The sequence below is a fragment of the Neolamprologus brichardi genome, chromosome 11 (assembly GCF_056152115.1).
Source record: "Neolamprologus brichardi isolate AB-2024 chromosome 11, ASM5615211v1, whole genome shotgun sequence".
NCBI classification, from domain to species: domain Eukaryota; kingdom Metazoa; phylum Chordata; class Actinopteri; order Cichliformes; family Cichlidae; genus Neolamprologus; species Neolamprologus brichardi.
This window is the reverse complement of record NC_142114.1, coordinates 18,223,853-18,237,151: the sequence shown is the minus strand read 5'-3', so window position 1 is coordinate 18,237,151 and position 13,299 is coordinate 18,223,853. Positions and strand designations below refer to the sequence as shown.

General features: G+C 41.7%; 1 protein-coding gene across 1 annotated transcript; it reads right to left on the bottom strand.

The window, feature by feature from the left end:
- Positions 1-949: 949 nt before the first annotated feature.
- wnt4b (wingless-type MMTV integration site family, member 4b) lies at positions 950-5,337 on the bottom strand. The gene is made up of 10 exons (XM_006802869.3): positions 5,012-5,337; positions 4,876-4,918; positions 4,405-4,632; positions 3,914-4,067; positions 3,726-3,810; positions 3,476-3,607; positions 3,040-3,182; positions 2,808-2,948; positions 1,790-1,952; positions 950-1,676 (listed from the first exon to the last, which is right to left on the bottom strand). The coding sequence occupies exons 3-10, from the start codon at positions 4,491-4,493 to the stop codon at positions 1,507-1,509; spliced, it is 1,077 nt and encodes a 358-aa protein (XP_006802932.1). The 5' UTR covers positions 4,494-4,632; positions 4,876-4,918; positions 5,012-5,337; the 3' UTR covers positions 950-1,506.
- Between the last annotated feature and the right edge of the window lie 7,962 nt (positions 5,338-13,299).

Here is a 13,299-nt window from a genome sequence, read left to right as displayed (position 1 = left end):
CAGTTGAGGAAGCGTAAGGTATCCAGTGAAGTGGGAAAAAAAATCCCTCCAAACCTATCTGGTCTTATTTGAAAAAAGTAACTGCCCCCTAAACCTAGTAACTGGTTGTGTCACCCTCGGCAGCTAGAATTGCAATCAAGCGTTTTTGATATATGGCAATCAGTCTTTCACACTGATGAGGAGGAATATTGTCCCACTCTTCACAGCAGAATTGTTTGAATTCAGCCACATTGGAGGATTTTCGAGTATGAACGGCCTGTTTCAGGTCGAAATGACAAAGCATCTTAAATGGATTTGGAGGACTTGAGCTATGCAGCCAATCCAGATAAGGATTAAAGGATTGTTAACATGACGCCAGGTAGGTGGTGATTTCTCTGACTGCGAAAAGAAGTTCAGTTGTTTACAAGTCAATAGGAAAACAGCGCCCTTGATCTATGACGTCAATAACCACTTTCCTGATGAGTTTATGAGCTCGGTCGCTGGTTTCAAGTCTTACAGAAAACAACATGATGCTTATTGTGTAAATTATGGCTCCTGTTAGATTAAAAACATGATTAAGCTGCGCATGTTTTATGGCGAGGCTTTGTGATTGAAAAGTTGCTTTAAGTGGGCAGGATTTGAGAGTCACATGATGTAAAAGGACTCCACAAATCAATGAGTGAGATCTCTTTTTTTATATAAAGTCTACTAGCAATGACAGTCTGACAGTTATTGAGTTTCACTGTAGGTTTTAAATAATAAATCAATAAATGGTCTAGTCATGCAAAACTAAACATGTACAGGGACCTGCAACTATAACTTCTGTTCCAAACAGTCTCACAGGGTACCATTCAATAAAGAAACACTTTGGTATTTTTTCTTTAATAAACTACTCTATTTATTAGAAACTCAAAAAGACCTAAACGCACTGATTGTGCAGGAAACAGAATAGTTTCATACAAGGACGAGGGACAAAAACACAAGACATGGATGTAAGTGCAGCAAAGACTCTGATATACAAATAAATAAACCAGAATCAAAAAGAAGACATAAATACAGTACAAGTCCAAAGACGTGCTAGCCTATAACAGAATACAAGATAAAAGAAATCTTCAGTGTTTGAGAGTTAGTTCGGGTTAAGCTCTGCTTTAAAAGCTTTGTCAGTTCAGCGTGTGATTAACTGCTGTGTTTGTGTGTGTTCATGCCTACACCTGTATGCATGTCTGTGCCTGTCAGTTTGTCTGTCTTAATATTTTGAGCAGTTTAAAAGCTGAGCAGACTTTTTTTTTTGTACTTCCCGATGGAGCTTTGTCTTTACATTAGTTCTAATTTTGCAGCTTTTACAAGAAAACAATCAAACCAAACTGCAGTTTCACTTCTCTAAGGGAAAACGTGGACAAAGAAAGGCTGCTTTGGACAATAATTACGATAATTTGGTGTCAAAGTTAACCCGCGCTGTGTCCAGCGGTGTCTGTCTGGTGGTTGGTTAGGATCTGGGCTCATTTGGTCAGGCCTTGTTAGGAATTCTTACACTCTACAGGTATGAATGGTGACCGTATTCTTGCACTGCTGGCAACGCACCGAGCAGCACCAGGAAAACTTGCAGGAGCAGCGCTGCACCACCTCAGCCCGGCCTGCTTTGTAGCCTGGCCCGCAACACACCAGCTCGCAACCATCTGGTGCCAGCCGAGACGTTCCTGGGGGGAGGGGGGTTGGTTCAAAACATTGCAACATCACTTTCTAAATTGATATGAGTGGTAAGTTGGATTATGTGAATTATTTTCCTGTGACGTGGTCCTGGGGATCTTACCGTTACATCTTCTACCTGCAGTCCCAGGAATACCATTTTCAGGGTCAAGACGGCAGAAATCTGGGGAGGGTGCAAGATACACAAGATCTCTGGCAGCAGGGGGTTTGACCTGTGAGTCCCGGGGGAGCAAGGCTGTCCTGGAGCCTATACGTGTCAGGCGGACCTGGGAGGATTGTGACATTAAAACACAGTAATGTATACTGTAATAATACCGACTACTAAACACGGTCAACGTTTTTAAAATATGTGGTCAGCTTATGCAGAAGTGATCCAAAAGCTCACAGCTTATTTTAGACTGTTTTTCCTTCTCTTGGCTACTTCTGATGTCAAAGATAATATCTTTAACCCTTTAAAGCCTGAACCATGAAATAATTGCCAAGAAATTCATTTTTTCTGAAAATGGAGTGCTTATTGAACATTCTGACAAATTTTAGAAAATGAATCATATTTGATACATTGGCATTATTTTTTTTTTTGCAATTTACTACATAAAAATGTATTGTGCTCGAATTATTTAGTTTTCGAAAAATCACAAAAATCACACTGATGATCGATAGATCTCTAAAACTCTAAAAATCTCTAAAAATTTTAGGTACTTGGTGTTACAAGGTTAATATGGTAATCCCGAGCACACAGCTCTGGCTTTCAGGAAAGTAGCCCCACAACTTGATGTATAAACCTTCTGTTTGCAAGGAGCAGCCAATCAGAAGAAAACTGATTTAAGAGGAGGGAAGTTACATTGCTTTTAACCCTCATATTTCATGAGATGATGAGCTGAGGGCTTGCAACAAGTAACAAGAAAAATAAATATTTATTTTGAGATGTGAATCATATAAAACTACTGTAGCAAGGTCCAAAAATACAAACATGGAGCTGAAAAAGCATAACATGTTCATTTCGAGATGTTTCAGAGGAAATTGTATTTTTTTTCTGATAAATAATTTACTTCAGCTCTTGTGATGTCTGCTCACCCATTAAGCTAGGGAAGATAAAACAAGCAGAAGGTATCATCTGTTACCTCTGTGGCTCCATCAAAACGTTCCTTGAGCACAACGCCCACACGCCTGAATGGGGGCATGACCTTCCAGCAGGTCCTCAGCTCACAGGACCCAGACACACCGTGACATTTACACTCAACCTGCATGTTATGAAGGATGGCCTGAGGAGGAGATAATCAGAATTTACAAAAAAATTCTGTAAATTCACACAGGGAGTTGGAAATCTGTAAGGACATTGGTGATGTTGCTAACCTTTCGACCCGCCTCGTTGTTGTGGAGGTTCATGAGCGGCCGGCCTGCTGACAACCCCTTGGCTCGCTCCGGTTCATCCACAAATGTCTGAGAGAAAGCCACACCATAGGACAGGTTGTCACTGCACCCTGACCACTGGAAACCTGTGGTGGAACGAGGCTTAGATTAAGATGATCTGTGTTACTGCGATTTTGTAAGGTCAAAGAAGGTTAGATGTTAAATGGAAAATCCCATCTGGGTCGTGTGAGGCAGGGGGCAGCTGCTACAGTCTCACAGCACAGGTGTGTTACATGTGACAGCTGATGGGAAACTACCAGCTGACATTACTGCTGCATACTTTAGACCCACAATCAGCACTGTAGCAGCCTTTCTGTGCTCTGTGTGAGTCAGAGTCGATTTACTCACTATATTTTCATGGAATAGAGTTAAAGCTCACCCTCCGGGCTGACCCCCCTGACCTTCCTGTCACAGCCACACCTCTCCAGCTCCCCACGGGTGCAGGCTCGGGTCACCGCAACCGCCACAGCTGCTGAGGACAGAGCGTGCACAAAGGCTGCCTCACGAGTGCCTGAAACCACAGCAGAGACATGACACAACTTTATTTTTAGAGAATATTTATAAATGTTGCTCAGTGAATCGAGGTTTCTTCAGAAAATTCACTAACTTCATGCCAGTAATGGGTCTACCTTGGTTCATCACTCTGCCAAATACATTGATCCCACGTGGGGTGATGGAACAATTCCAGCGGCGATTCCTGAACTGGTGCTGGCACTGAATTGGACAGCGAGTTACACACCAGGAATGTAAAAGTTTCCATCTCTGCCACACATAATGGTGATTGTTATTTAAATCACTCAGAAGTTATGCTTCATACCTCTTCTATGACCATCTCTGCTGCCTTGCGTACAGACTCCATGACCTCCCCCCGTGCTCTGCACACCCCCACCTGGCCTGGGGTCAGCCCCCTCAGCCGTGCACATGGGGCAGCACCAGACACAGGCCGGGAACGGGGCAGCCTCGCCAGGGAGCTGGGACATAAAAATGGAAGGTGGAGGAGTGATTCACAGTAAGTACGTGGGGGAAGATGCATATTTAAGTACAAGGTCTGGGCCTTTAAAAGAGTGACAGAAAGATGAAAAGGAAACAAATAGAGAGGATGAAAACAAGGAGACAAACAGGCAAAGAAGACACGGAGGGCACAGTGAAGGCAGGGAGAGAGAGAAAAGAGAAAAGGTCACCAGGAGAGAGACAAAGAAAAGAGGGGAGCGACTGAAAGAGATTTAGTGACATGTCACCACCTTTTAAAAGTTATAGCATGACAAACAAACTCCCTCTTTCTCATCCTCCTTCACACACTAGACTTACAGCCAATTGGTTGCCATGGTGGGGTGGGTTGCCCATAGCAACAGGAGGAGGAGTGGTGCCGTGAGATTGACAGTGGAGACAGTTGGCATCAGACTGTCTGTCTGTCTGTCCGTCTCCGTGCGTCAGGCTGGGTCTTTGGGTCCACAGCTGAAGTGATCGCTCCGTCCGTCTGTGTGTTTGTTGCCGTTTAAGTTTAAAGTCCAGAGTCTGGGGATGATCCCCACATATCTGTTGAAATCACAAGTTAGCAGGTTAATGATGAATGCAGAGATGCTCTGCATGGTATTTTGGTCAAGTAAACAATAACTTCCTTATTAGTTTTCTAATGATAAGGTTTATGCAAGTTACTGGTGTTCGAAGTTAAGTCTGTATATGCAGTTTATCATTTTGTAGCAAATAAAACCACAAAATTACTGCGTTATACTCCTGAAATTTCCTTCAGGTTGCAAGAGTTTTAAAATTGATTCTTACCAGTTGATATTTTTGTGATAGCCAGTTATTCTTCTTTCTGTTACTGAGAGGACAGAATATCAAAATGAATCACAATTTTATTCAGCAAAGCTGCTCTTCAGCTTCTCTCTATTGTTGCCAATAAAAGCATACTTACATGACTGTTTCACAAACTCATCCTTGATGCACAAAAAGACGTCCATATGTCCGATTTCAGTCCCAGATTAACTGAATTCACCCCCAAAAACAAGAACCTAAAATCCAGAAACACTAATAAAAGTCACTTTTTATTAGTCAGGCAAACAGTAGCACGGTGTCATCTTGTGGTTAGTTCTTTCCTGGGAAAACAAATGTGTCCATTGCGAGTTGAAAAAGCAAGAATGAGTGAGGGCAGTGAGCTGGGAGTGATGGGTTATAAAGGAGGTAGAGAGTGAGGGTGGGAGAGAGAGGACATCCAGGGTGTGGAGTGATGCTGACAGAGGGAGGAGGAGGAGGGTTTGGAAAAGGGTCATTGTTTTACTACGCAAGCATTACAAGCGTAAGTATGCCCTCTATTGTGTTAATCTGGCATGAAAACTAAAGTCTGAGCCTGGGCTGGTACCTGGACTGAAATCACAAATGTGGTCATGTGCATACATGCCTTAACACATGTATGAACATATATATATGATTTATATCAGAGAAACTTATGAGAACTCCAACTCCAACCTGTTTGTTTCAATAAACTTTTTTGCAAAATCCTCTTGTCAGTGACTGAAACGCAGCACTTCCAGTTCCACATATATGTACACGCATGTGAGAAAGTGTCTTACCTAATGTGTAATTTTCCCAAACTTTGTTGCTCATTTTACGAGTCCAGCTCTCTCCCCCCCTACTTTTCCTCTATGTCCCCCACATTTGCCCTCTCGTTCTCCTTCTCTCTCACTCCCTATATTGTCTTAGAAGAAGGGGTGACATTTAGACAAGGGGAAGAAAACAGACTGCCGACAAATATTGGAACTAAGGCAAATAAATCACAAGAAGGGAGGGCACGAGGACAGAGCGGATCGGTGTCACACGGGAGATTGGGAAAAGCAATAAAGAATAATAAACCAGGTTTGTGGTATATGAACTGAAGACCAAATTCTCAATCAAATTATCCACGTGAACATAGATTTTCTGGAGAATTTGAAATACCCTAAAAATATTTTATTGATTACTGCATGTTGGCTGTTTAGCACAGAAAAAACAAGAGCATGATTTAAACTGTACAGCATTTTTTTTAAAGGATATTTGTCGCTGCATATATTTTCATTTTTTATTTTGTAGTATTCCCTCCCTTTCTCTCCTTCAAACCAGTCATAGCAATACTGGAAGGAATCCAGATGTACCTTCAGTGTTTTAGAAATTTGAGTTTCCTTTAGATTTAAGCTACTTTTGGGACCTGTTCCAGTCTTATAACACACTGAAACAACCAGAAGAAGCATGTAAATTATGACTATTTCATTCCCCATATTTATGGTTTTTACTGAATAATGTAAGGTCTTTAAGGCCTACTAAGTCAAACTGTAAAAGATATAAGAAAATAAAATTTTATTGACCTATATTTTTCCTCAGTTGCTCGCTTCCCTCGGGAAAAGAAAAATCAGGTTGTCACAAGATCAGTAAATGTGCTGTTTCAGCTTTCTTGAGCATCAGAACTCGTAAATTAATATAGCTCATAAATGTATTAAACGATCAGTATATGATTACGATATGAATAAAACATGACCTTTAAATGCAGCTTAATTGCACATAATCACACAAATTCCACTTCAACCAGAATCCTAAACCAGAAACTGGTTCTGTTGTTCTGCTAATCTAGGCTAGTTAGCATAGAAAGTAGTTTTGTATTACAGTTTCCTCTGTTATGATGAGATTCAGCTGATGTCCAACAAACTAAGTGAGAAGCATCAAAGTGACTTTTAAAGGTAAATTAGCTACATGGTGAAACTTGCAGCTACGTCACCAGCTAACTATAACCAGATGGTGGTAAATGCAGTTTTGCTTTCTTATCCATTTTTTTTAAAATCCAGAGTTTAAATGTTTAATTTAGGTCCTGATTTCCACATAGTCTGCCATCACTGATGTCTGATGGTAATTTTTGTTGATTTTAAAGTTGAAATTTAACTTCAAAGACTATAAATTAACATATGTGCCGCAGTCTTGTGACACCTAATGAAACCCCATTTGCTCATCTTAGAGGCTCATGTGTTGAATCAGTCAGTGCGTCACTGAAGCCAAACATTTGCAGACTCAAATGTTGGGAGTCCTCGTCTAAGATTTGGTGGCCCGTCTACCTGACACCCAGAGTAAATGGTCACCCATCTCTCTTGCACACTTTCCTCTGTGTGTATCAGCAAAGACAGGTCTCTTCGAGGCTCCCTTCCCTCCTTTTTTAGTCTTCCACATGTCGTATTACTCCTTTGTGTCCCCCGTTTCTCCAAGTGACGTCTTCTGCTGTCTCCCACAGCAACACCATGGAGATGAGCTGGCCACTGTCATGTCCGGCGCCTCTGTTATGCTCGTCCCTTCACCCCTCTCTCGTAAATAACCTGCCCTCTTTTTTTTTTTATCTTTATCTTTCCCCCATTTTGTGGACATTTTATCATTCCGAAATGGTCCCACACTGATTGACTGTAGCCAGGTTGCAAAGCCTAAAGAGATGCTTGTTAAAGCTTCAGCATGACATATATGTGGAGATGAGTTGCTTTCCCTCTGTTAAAGTGGGAGACAGCAGCAGACTTTGAGAGACAACTCTTAACTGATCTCACTTTGTCCACTGATTCTTACCTTTGGGATGGATGATTGGCCTCAATCGGACAGGGCTGCCTCAGGGTCAGTCTAGACTTCACGAACATGCCCCCCCCCCCAACCCCTCCCAAGGTCATTAAAAGACAGAAATGTAACCCATCACCTTTTTCTCACTCCTTGATCTGCTTTGTTACTTCCCTGCAGTTGAGGGCTACCTGCCTCAGCAGTCTGAATGCAGATATCAGGCAGGAACATGACTGTTGTGCATGAGCAGGCTCACATTGCTCAGGCATCTCTGCCAACAAAGAGCACTGCACGCACTGCTGTGTATGAATGTGTGCGGAGCGTGTGCATGAATATTATGGGATGGCGGGCGGTGGTGTTGTCAGGCAGGGAAGAGGGGGTGGCAGAGTGGGCGGCGAGCTGTGTGCACATGGGGGGAGGGGGCAGAGGGAATGGACGACCCATGGATGTTATGGAAATATGGCGGTGAGTGTACGTGTGTGTGCGCGTGTGTTTGGGGGGTGGGGGGTGTAGCAGCCTGCTTTAGGTGGAAGGACAGCTGTGCATATAGGATAGAGGGAGCAAGATGAAGCGTTGAAGATGACGGTGTTGCACGTGAGTGCATGTGCACCCGCACATGCATGTGTAAGGGGCATTCAAGCAAAAGTAACGGACAATGACCAGACGTAGGCCTTTGTTGCTATGCGATCTGCATGTCCTGTACAGTGGGGAATACTGCAAAGTGGCCTCTGGAGTGTAGAGAAAGGCCTCACATCTTTGCAGCTCCTGCCCATTGAGATCTGAATCTGATACCATAGGAATCTTTCTTTTATGAATCAAAGCAACATAGGTATCAATAATCAAGACCCACAAATAAAAAGCAGAAGAAAATATTAATCACATGCCTATTTAGCAGTGAAAAAAATAATAGTGTTAATGTAAACTATGTAATTTTTTTCCCCAATGAAATGAAGCACATAGATCTCTGTGAAAAGTAAAGAAATACAGTAAGAAATCCAATTAAAATGCAATGCATAATTAGAGTTTAGTTATCCATGGCTGACAGTCTAAATAGTAACATGTCTTATGCCATAATGAGCAGCAGCCTGCAAAGTGAGCTAGTCATAACAAGCCAAATGCTGCCGAAATTGACATAAAATGTCTGTCAGATATCAAACACACTGAGGTGAACGTTGCACAAAACACCTGACTGAATGCTAAACTGCTGCAGCTAGTAGGCAAAGTATGTGTGTGTGTGCAAGCATATGTCTGTGTGTGACAGAGGAATATGATGCTTAAACTGTACGCAAATCTGATTCAGTGTGATTACAAAGTGCTCTTCAGAGTAGTAGAAATGAACGTTTCTCATGGTGAATGAGTAAATCTTTGGAGCCTGATTAGACGCCATGTGGCCTTCGATTGCTCCTTCTAAACTCGTTTATGAGTTCAAACTTTTCAAATTGGACTTAACATTAAAGGGATTTTACTTTGGGAAGCCACTCAGAAACGAAGGGACCCCGCTGAGCAGCTAAAAGCAGCCATTTTCATTTATTTCTTTTTTAAAATAATAAGTTTTAGAAATCAATCAGTGAAGCCACAACAGGGAACTGAATTTAGCAGAGGAATGTGTTGCTGAAGCAGGCACATTTTAGTTAACTTATTTGGTACCTTTGCTTTTGTATTACATATTATCTTTGGTACCTGCAGCTTACATAGATATAAAATCTATCATGATTATTGCTGCTGGTTTTGGATGTGCTGAAGTTGTGGTTGTATTTACTCCAGACAGAACCTGAAGGCAGCAGCAGTGTGCATGTGTTTTATGAATCAATTTTAAGATGAGATAAGATAAGATAAGATAAGACTTTATTGATCCCACAACGGGGAAATTTTTGCGTCATTTTAGCACTTTAGAGAAAGTTACTCCCTTTCGACTGACACTTTACTACATAAGATACAAGATATGTGTGTACTTGCAAATCTGTTGGCTCTTGAAAGTAGATGACCAGATGTGAGACAGATGTGTTGCAGTCGAGTTGTAATGAACCCACTAATAACAGTCTAATTTAGGAACTCTGCGTATGATAATGGCCATCATTTGTGTACATAATCAAAACTGAATCACTGTGATTAAAATGCTGTGTGTGGCTCTCTTGTAGTGTATCAATAAATCTGTACTCGATCAAACTCACATGTGTCTCATTCTGAGCTCTTATTTGCACATTCAGGTAATTTTACTTCGGAATTACTGAACCAAGCAAACCCATCAGGGAGAAGGTTTTAGTCAGGCCTGATTTTATTTTTCGATCCATCTGTTTTCTTCTTCTTATCCAATTCAGGGCTGTGGGATGAGGGTTGGAGTACACCAGATGGGTCAGTCTATCACAAGGCCAACACAAAGACAGAAAGAAAGAGAAGCACTGGAAACAATTTAGTCAACATGCATATTTTTGGACTTTGGGACACAGGAAACCCGCACAGGCCAGACAGGAAGAACATGCATGCGCCGCACAGAAGGCCCCAGCCAACCAATGGATTCAAGCTCAGGACCCAGGACAGTAATATCCATTGCATCACTGTGCACCCCTGATTTTACTTTTCTTTTAAGTTATTGTTTTTTTGTGGTGGAAATGTGCTGTTAGCTTTTTATTTGTTTCAACACCCAGCCTCTTATCTAACAATTCAAGTCAATCCAGTTTTATTTATATACTGCCAAATCACTAAAACAGTTGCCGCAAGGTGCTTTATATTACAAGGTAAAGATGCTACAATAATACAGAGAAATTAGAGAAAAACCCAACAATCATATGACCCCAAGGAGCAAGCGCTTTGGCAACAGTGGGAAGGAAAAACTCCCTTTTAACAGGAAGAAACCTCTAGCAGGACCAGGTTCAGGGACCTGCCACGACCGGAAGAGAGCCAGAGATGAGTAATAACTAAAAAATTAAATGCAGTGAGATGTATAAACACAGATATAAAGAACCAAAAATGTGAGTGTAAAAAGTGACTGAAGAAGAAACACTCAGTGCATCATGAGAATCAGGGTCACCTGATCCAACCCTAACTATACGCTTTATCAAAAATGAAAGTTTTAAACCTAATCTTAAAAGCAGAGAGGGTGAATCCGAGCTGGAAGCTGGCTCCACAGAACATGGAACATGGCCTGAATGCTGAAAGCTCTGCCTCCCATTGTACTCCAAGAACCACAGGTAAGCCTGCGGGCTGAGAGCGAAGTGCTCTAATGGGGTGATATGGTACTATCAGGTCATTAATATAAGATGGGGACTGATTATTTAAGACCTTGTATGTGAGGAGCAAGATTTTAAATTTAATTCTGGATTTAACAGGGAGCCAATGAAGGGAAGCCAGTAAAAAAATATGCTCTCTCTTTCTAGTCCCTGTCAGTACTCTCACTGCAGCATTTTGAATCAACCGAAGGCTTTCTAGGGAGTTTTTAGGCCTTCCTGATAATAAAGAATTACAGTAGTCCAGCCTAGAAGTCATAAATGCATGAACTAGTTTTTTAGTGTCACTCTGAGACAGGATGTTTTATTTGTTTAATACGTGCTTTGAAGGACATATCCTGGTCACAAATGACACGAAGATTTCTTACAGTGTTATTGGAAGCCAAGGTAATACCATCCAGAGTAAGCATCTGGTAAAATACCACATATCTAAGATTTTTAGGCCCGACTACAATAACATCAGTTTCATCAGAATTTAGAAGCTGAAAAATTGAGGTCATCCAGGTCTTTATGTCTTTAAGACATTCCTGCAGTTTAACTAATTGGTGTGTGTTATCTGGCTTCATAGATGGATAAGTTGGGTGTCATCTGCATAGCATATATGCTATGATACTGCCCAAGGGAAGCATGTGTAATGCAAATGGAACTGGTTCTAGCACAGAACCCTGTGGAACGCCATAATTAACCAAAATGTGTAAAGAGGACTCTCTATTTACATGAACAAATTTAAGTCTATTAGATAGATAGATAACTCAAACCACTGCAGCGCAGTACCTTTAATACCTACAGCATGCTGTAATGGTCAATGCAATTGAACATTGCACTGAGGTCAAGCAGGACAAGCACAGAGATGAGTCCACTGTCAGAGGCTATAAGAAGATCATTTGTAACGTTCACTAAAGCTGTTTCTGTGCTGTAATGAGCTCTGAAACTTGACCGAAACTATTCAAATAAACCATTCCTCTGCAGATTATCAGTTAGCTGTTTTACAACTAGTCTTTCAATATTGTGTATTTTGTATAATTTTTCCAGTGACAGGTCATTTGTCTCATCATGCATAATATTTTCCATGATGTGTCATGGGTGAGGTGTTTTGAGTCTTTCCAATTTATAATCTTTGAGAAAACCCAGGCCTCACTGAAGAGATTATGTTTGTCAGCTGACTTGGGAATGCCACAGTGACTGCTCCCACAGCTAGTAGATGTGTTCTGGGAGGAGAGGGAGGTCTCCGTGGTTGGATGGATGAATAATGTGTAACATTTGGTATTTAAAGGTTTCCTTTTTTCCCCTAAAGCAATGCTGATGTTTAAATAATGGAGGTCCATGGGTGTTTTTAAATCATTCTTCTGGATACAAACCAAGTAGAAACAACTTTTAGTAGAAACAACTTTTAAATGATCTCTGCATGTGTCTTTCTGAGCTCGTCACAAAATATATTAATCCTCCTGTAAAGTCCCACACAGTGAAGTAATGTTACTTTGGACTCTGTACATTTAAAACATATGTCTGTTATATTTATAGTACAGTCATTTACTTTAGGGGTAGTTACATAAGTTGCTAAATGCAACATATGTAACTAGCACTATTAACACTATAATCCACTCTCTAAACACAAACAGATTATAAAACTAGGATATCATGGCTTTCATTATTTCTGCAAATATTCAGAGGGTGGACGTGAGGATCTAGTGGGTCGGTGTTGATACACTTTAACAAAACTTCTCAAAAAGTTTTGTAAAAGTCCCAAATTAAACTTAAGGAGGGAGTATTTGTTTGTTTATTTTTTTAAATGAAGGAATTACTTTCTAACCACTGCTGTGCTGGTACATACCTGCTGGTTTGTGATGCGGGTGGAGGAGATAATCCTGGAGGAACCTGGAGGCAGTCTTCTCTGTCACTGGGGTGGCCCTGGGTACTCTCCACCTGTGCTGATACCACAGGAACAGGAGGCCCAGAGATCTGCAGCACTTCCTGCTCAGCAGGCCTGTTTGACCCGAACGCAGTCGGCATGCTGCCTACCTGTATGAATCCAAAGGAAAGAGTGAAGGCTAAATGACTTCTTGTTGTAGTCCTGCTCACTACCAGGTGGATGCTCTGTGAGTATTATGGTCTGTCACCAGTGGACTTGCGCTCCCCTGGAGACCCAGCTCACTAGTGTTTTTTTGTTCTCTTTCTTGTCTTTTTAGGAGTTGTATATTATGGGATGTATACTGCTACTGCTTGAGTATTATGGTCTGTCAGGGAGTAGGGGGGGTGTCACCATGACAACGGGGTTGCTAAGGGGGCTGGGACTGCCAGTGGAGAGGGGAAGGAGTGTGAGTGCATGCAGTGAGCATGGTGCGTGTGGAAGTGTGCGTGCGGGCGCGCGCGTGGTGGTGGAGGGGTGGGGGGGTGGGGACAGGCTTGAGTATTATGGTCTGTCCGT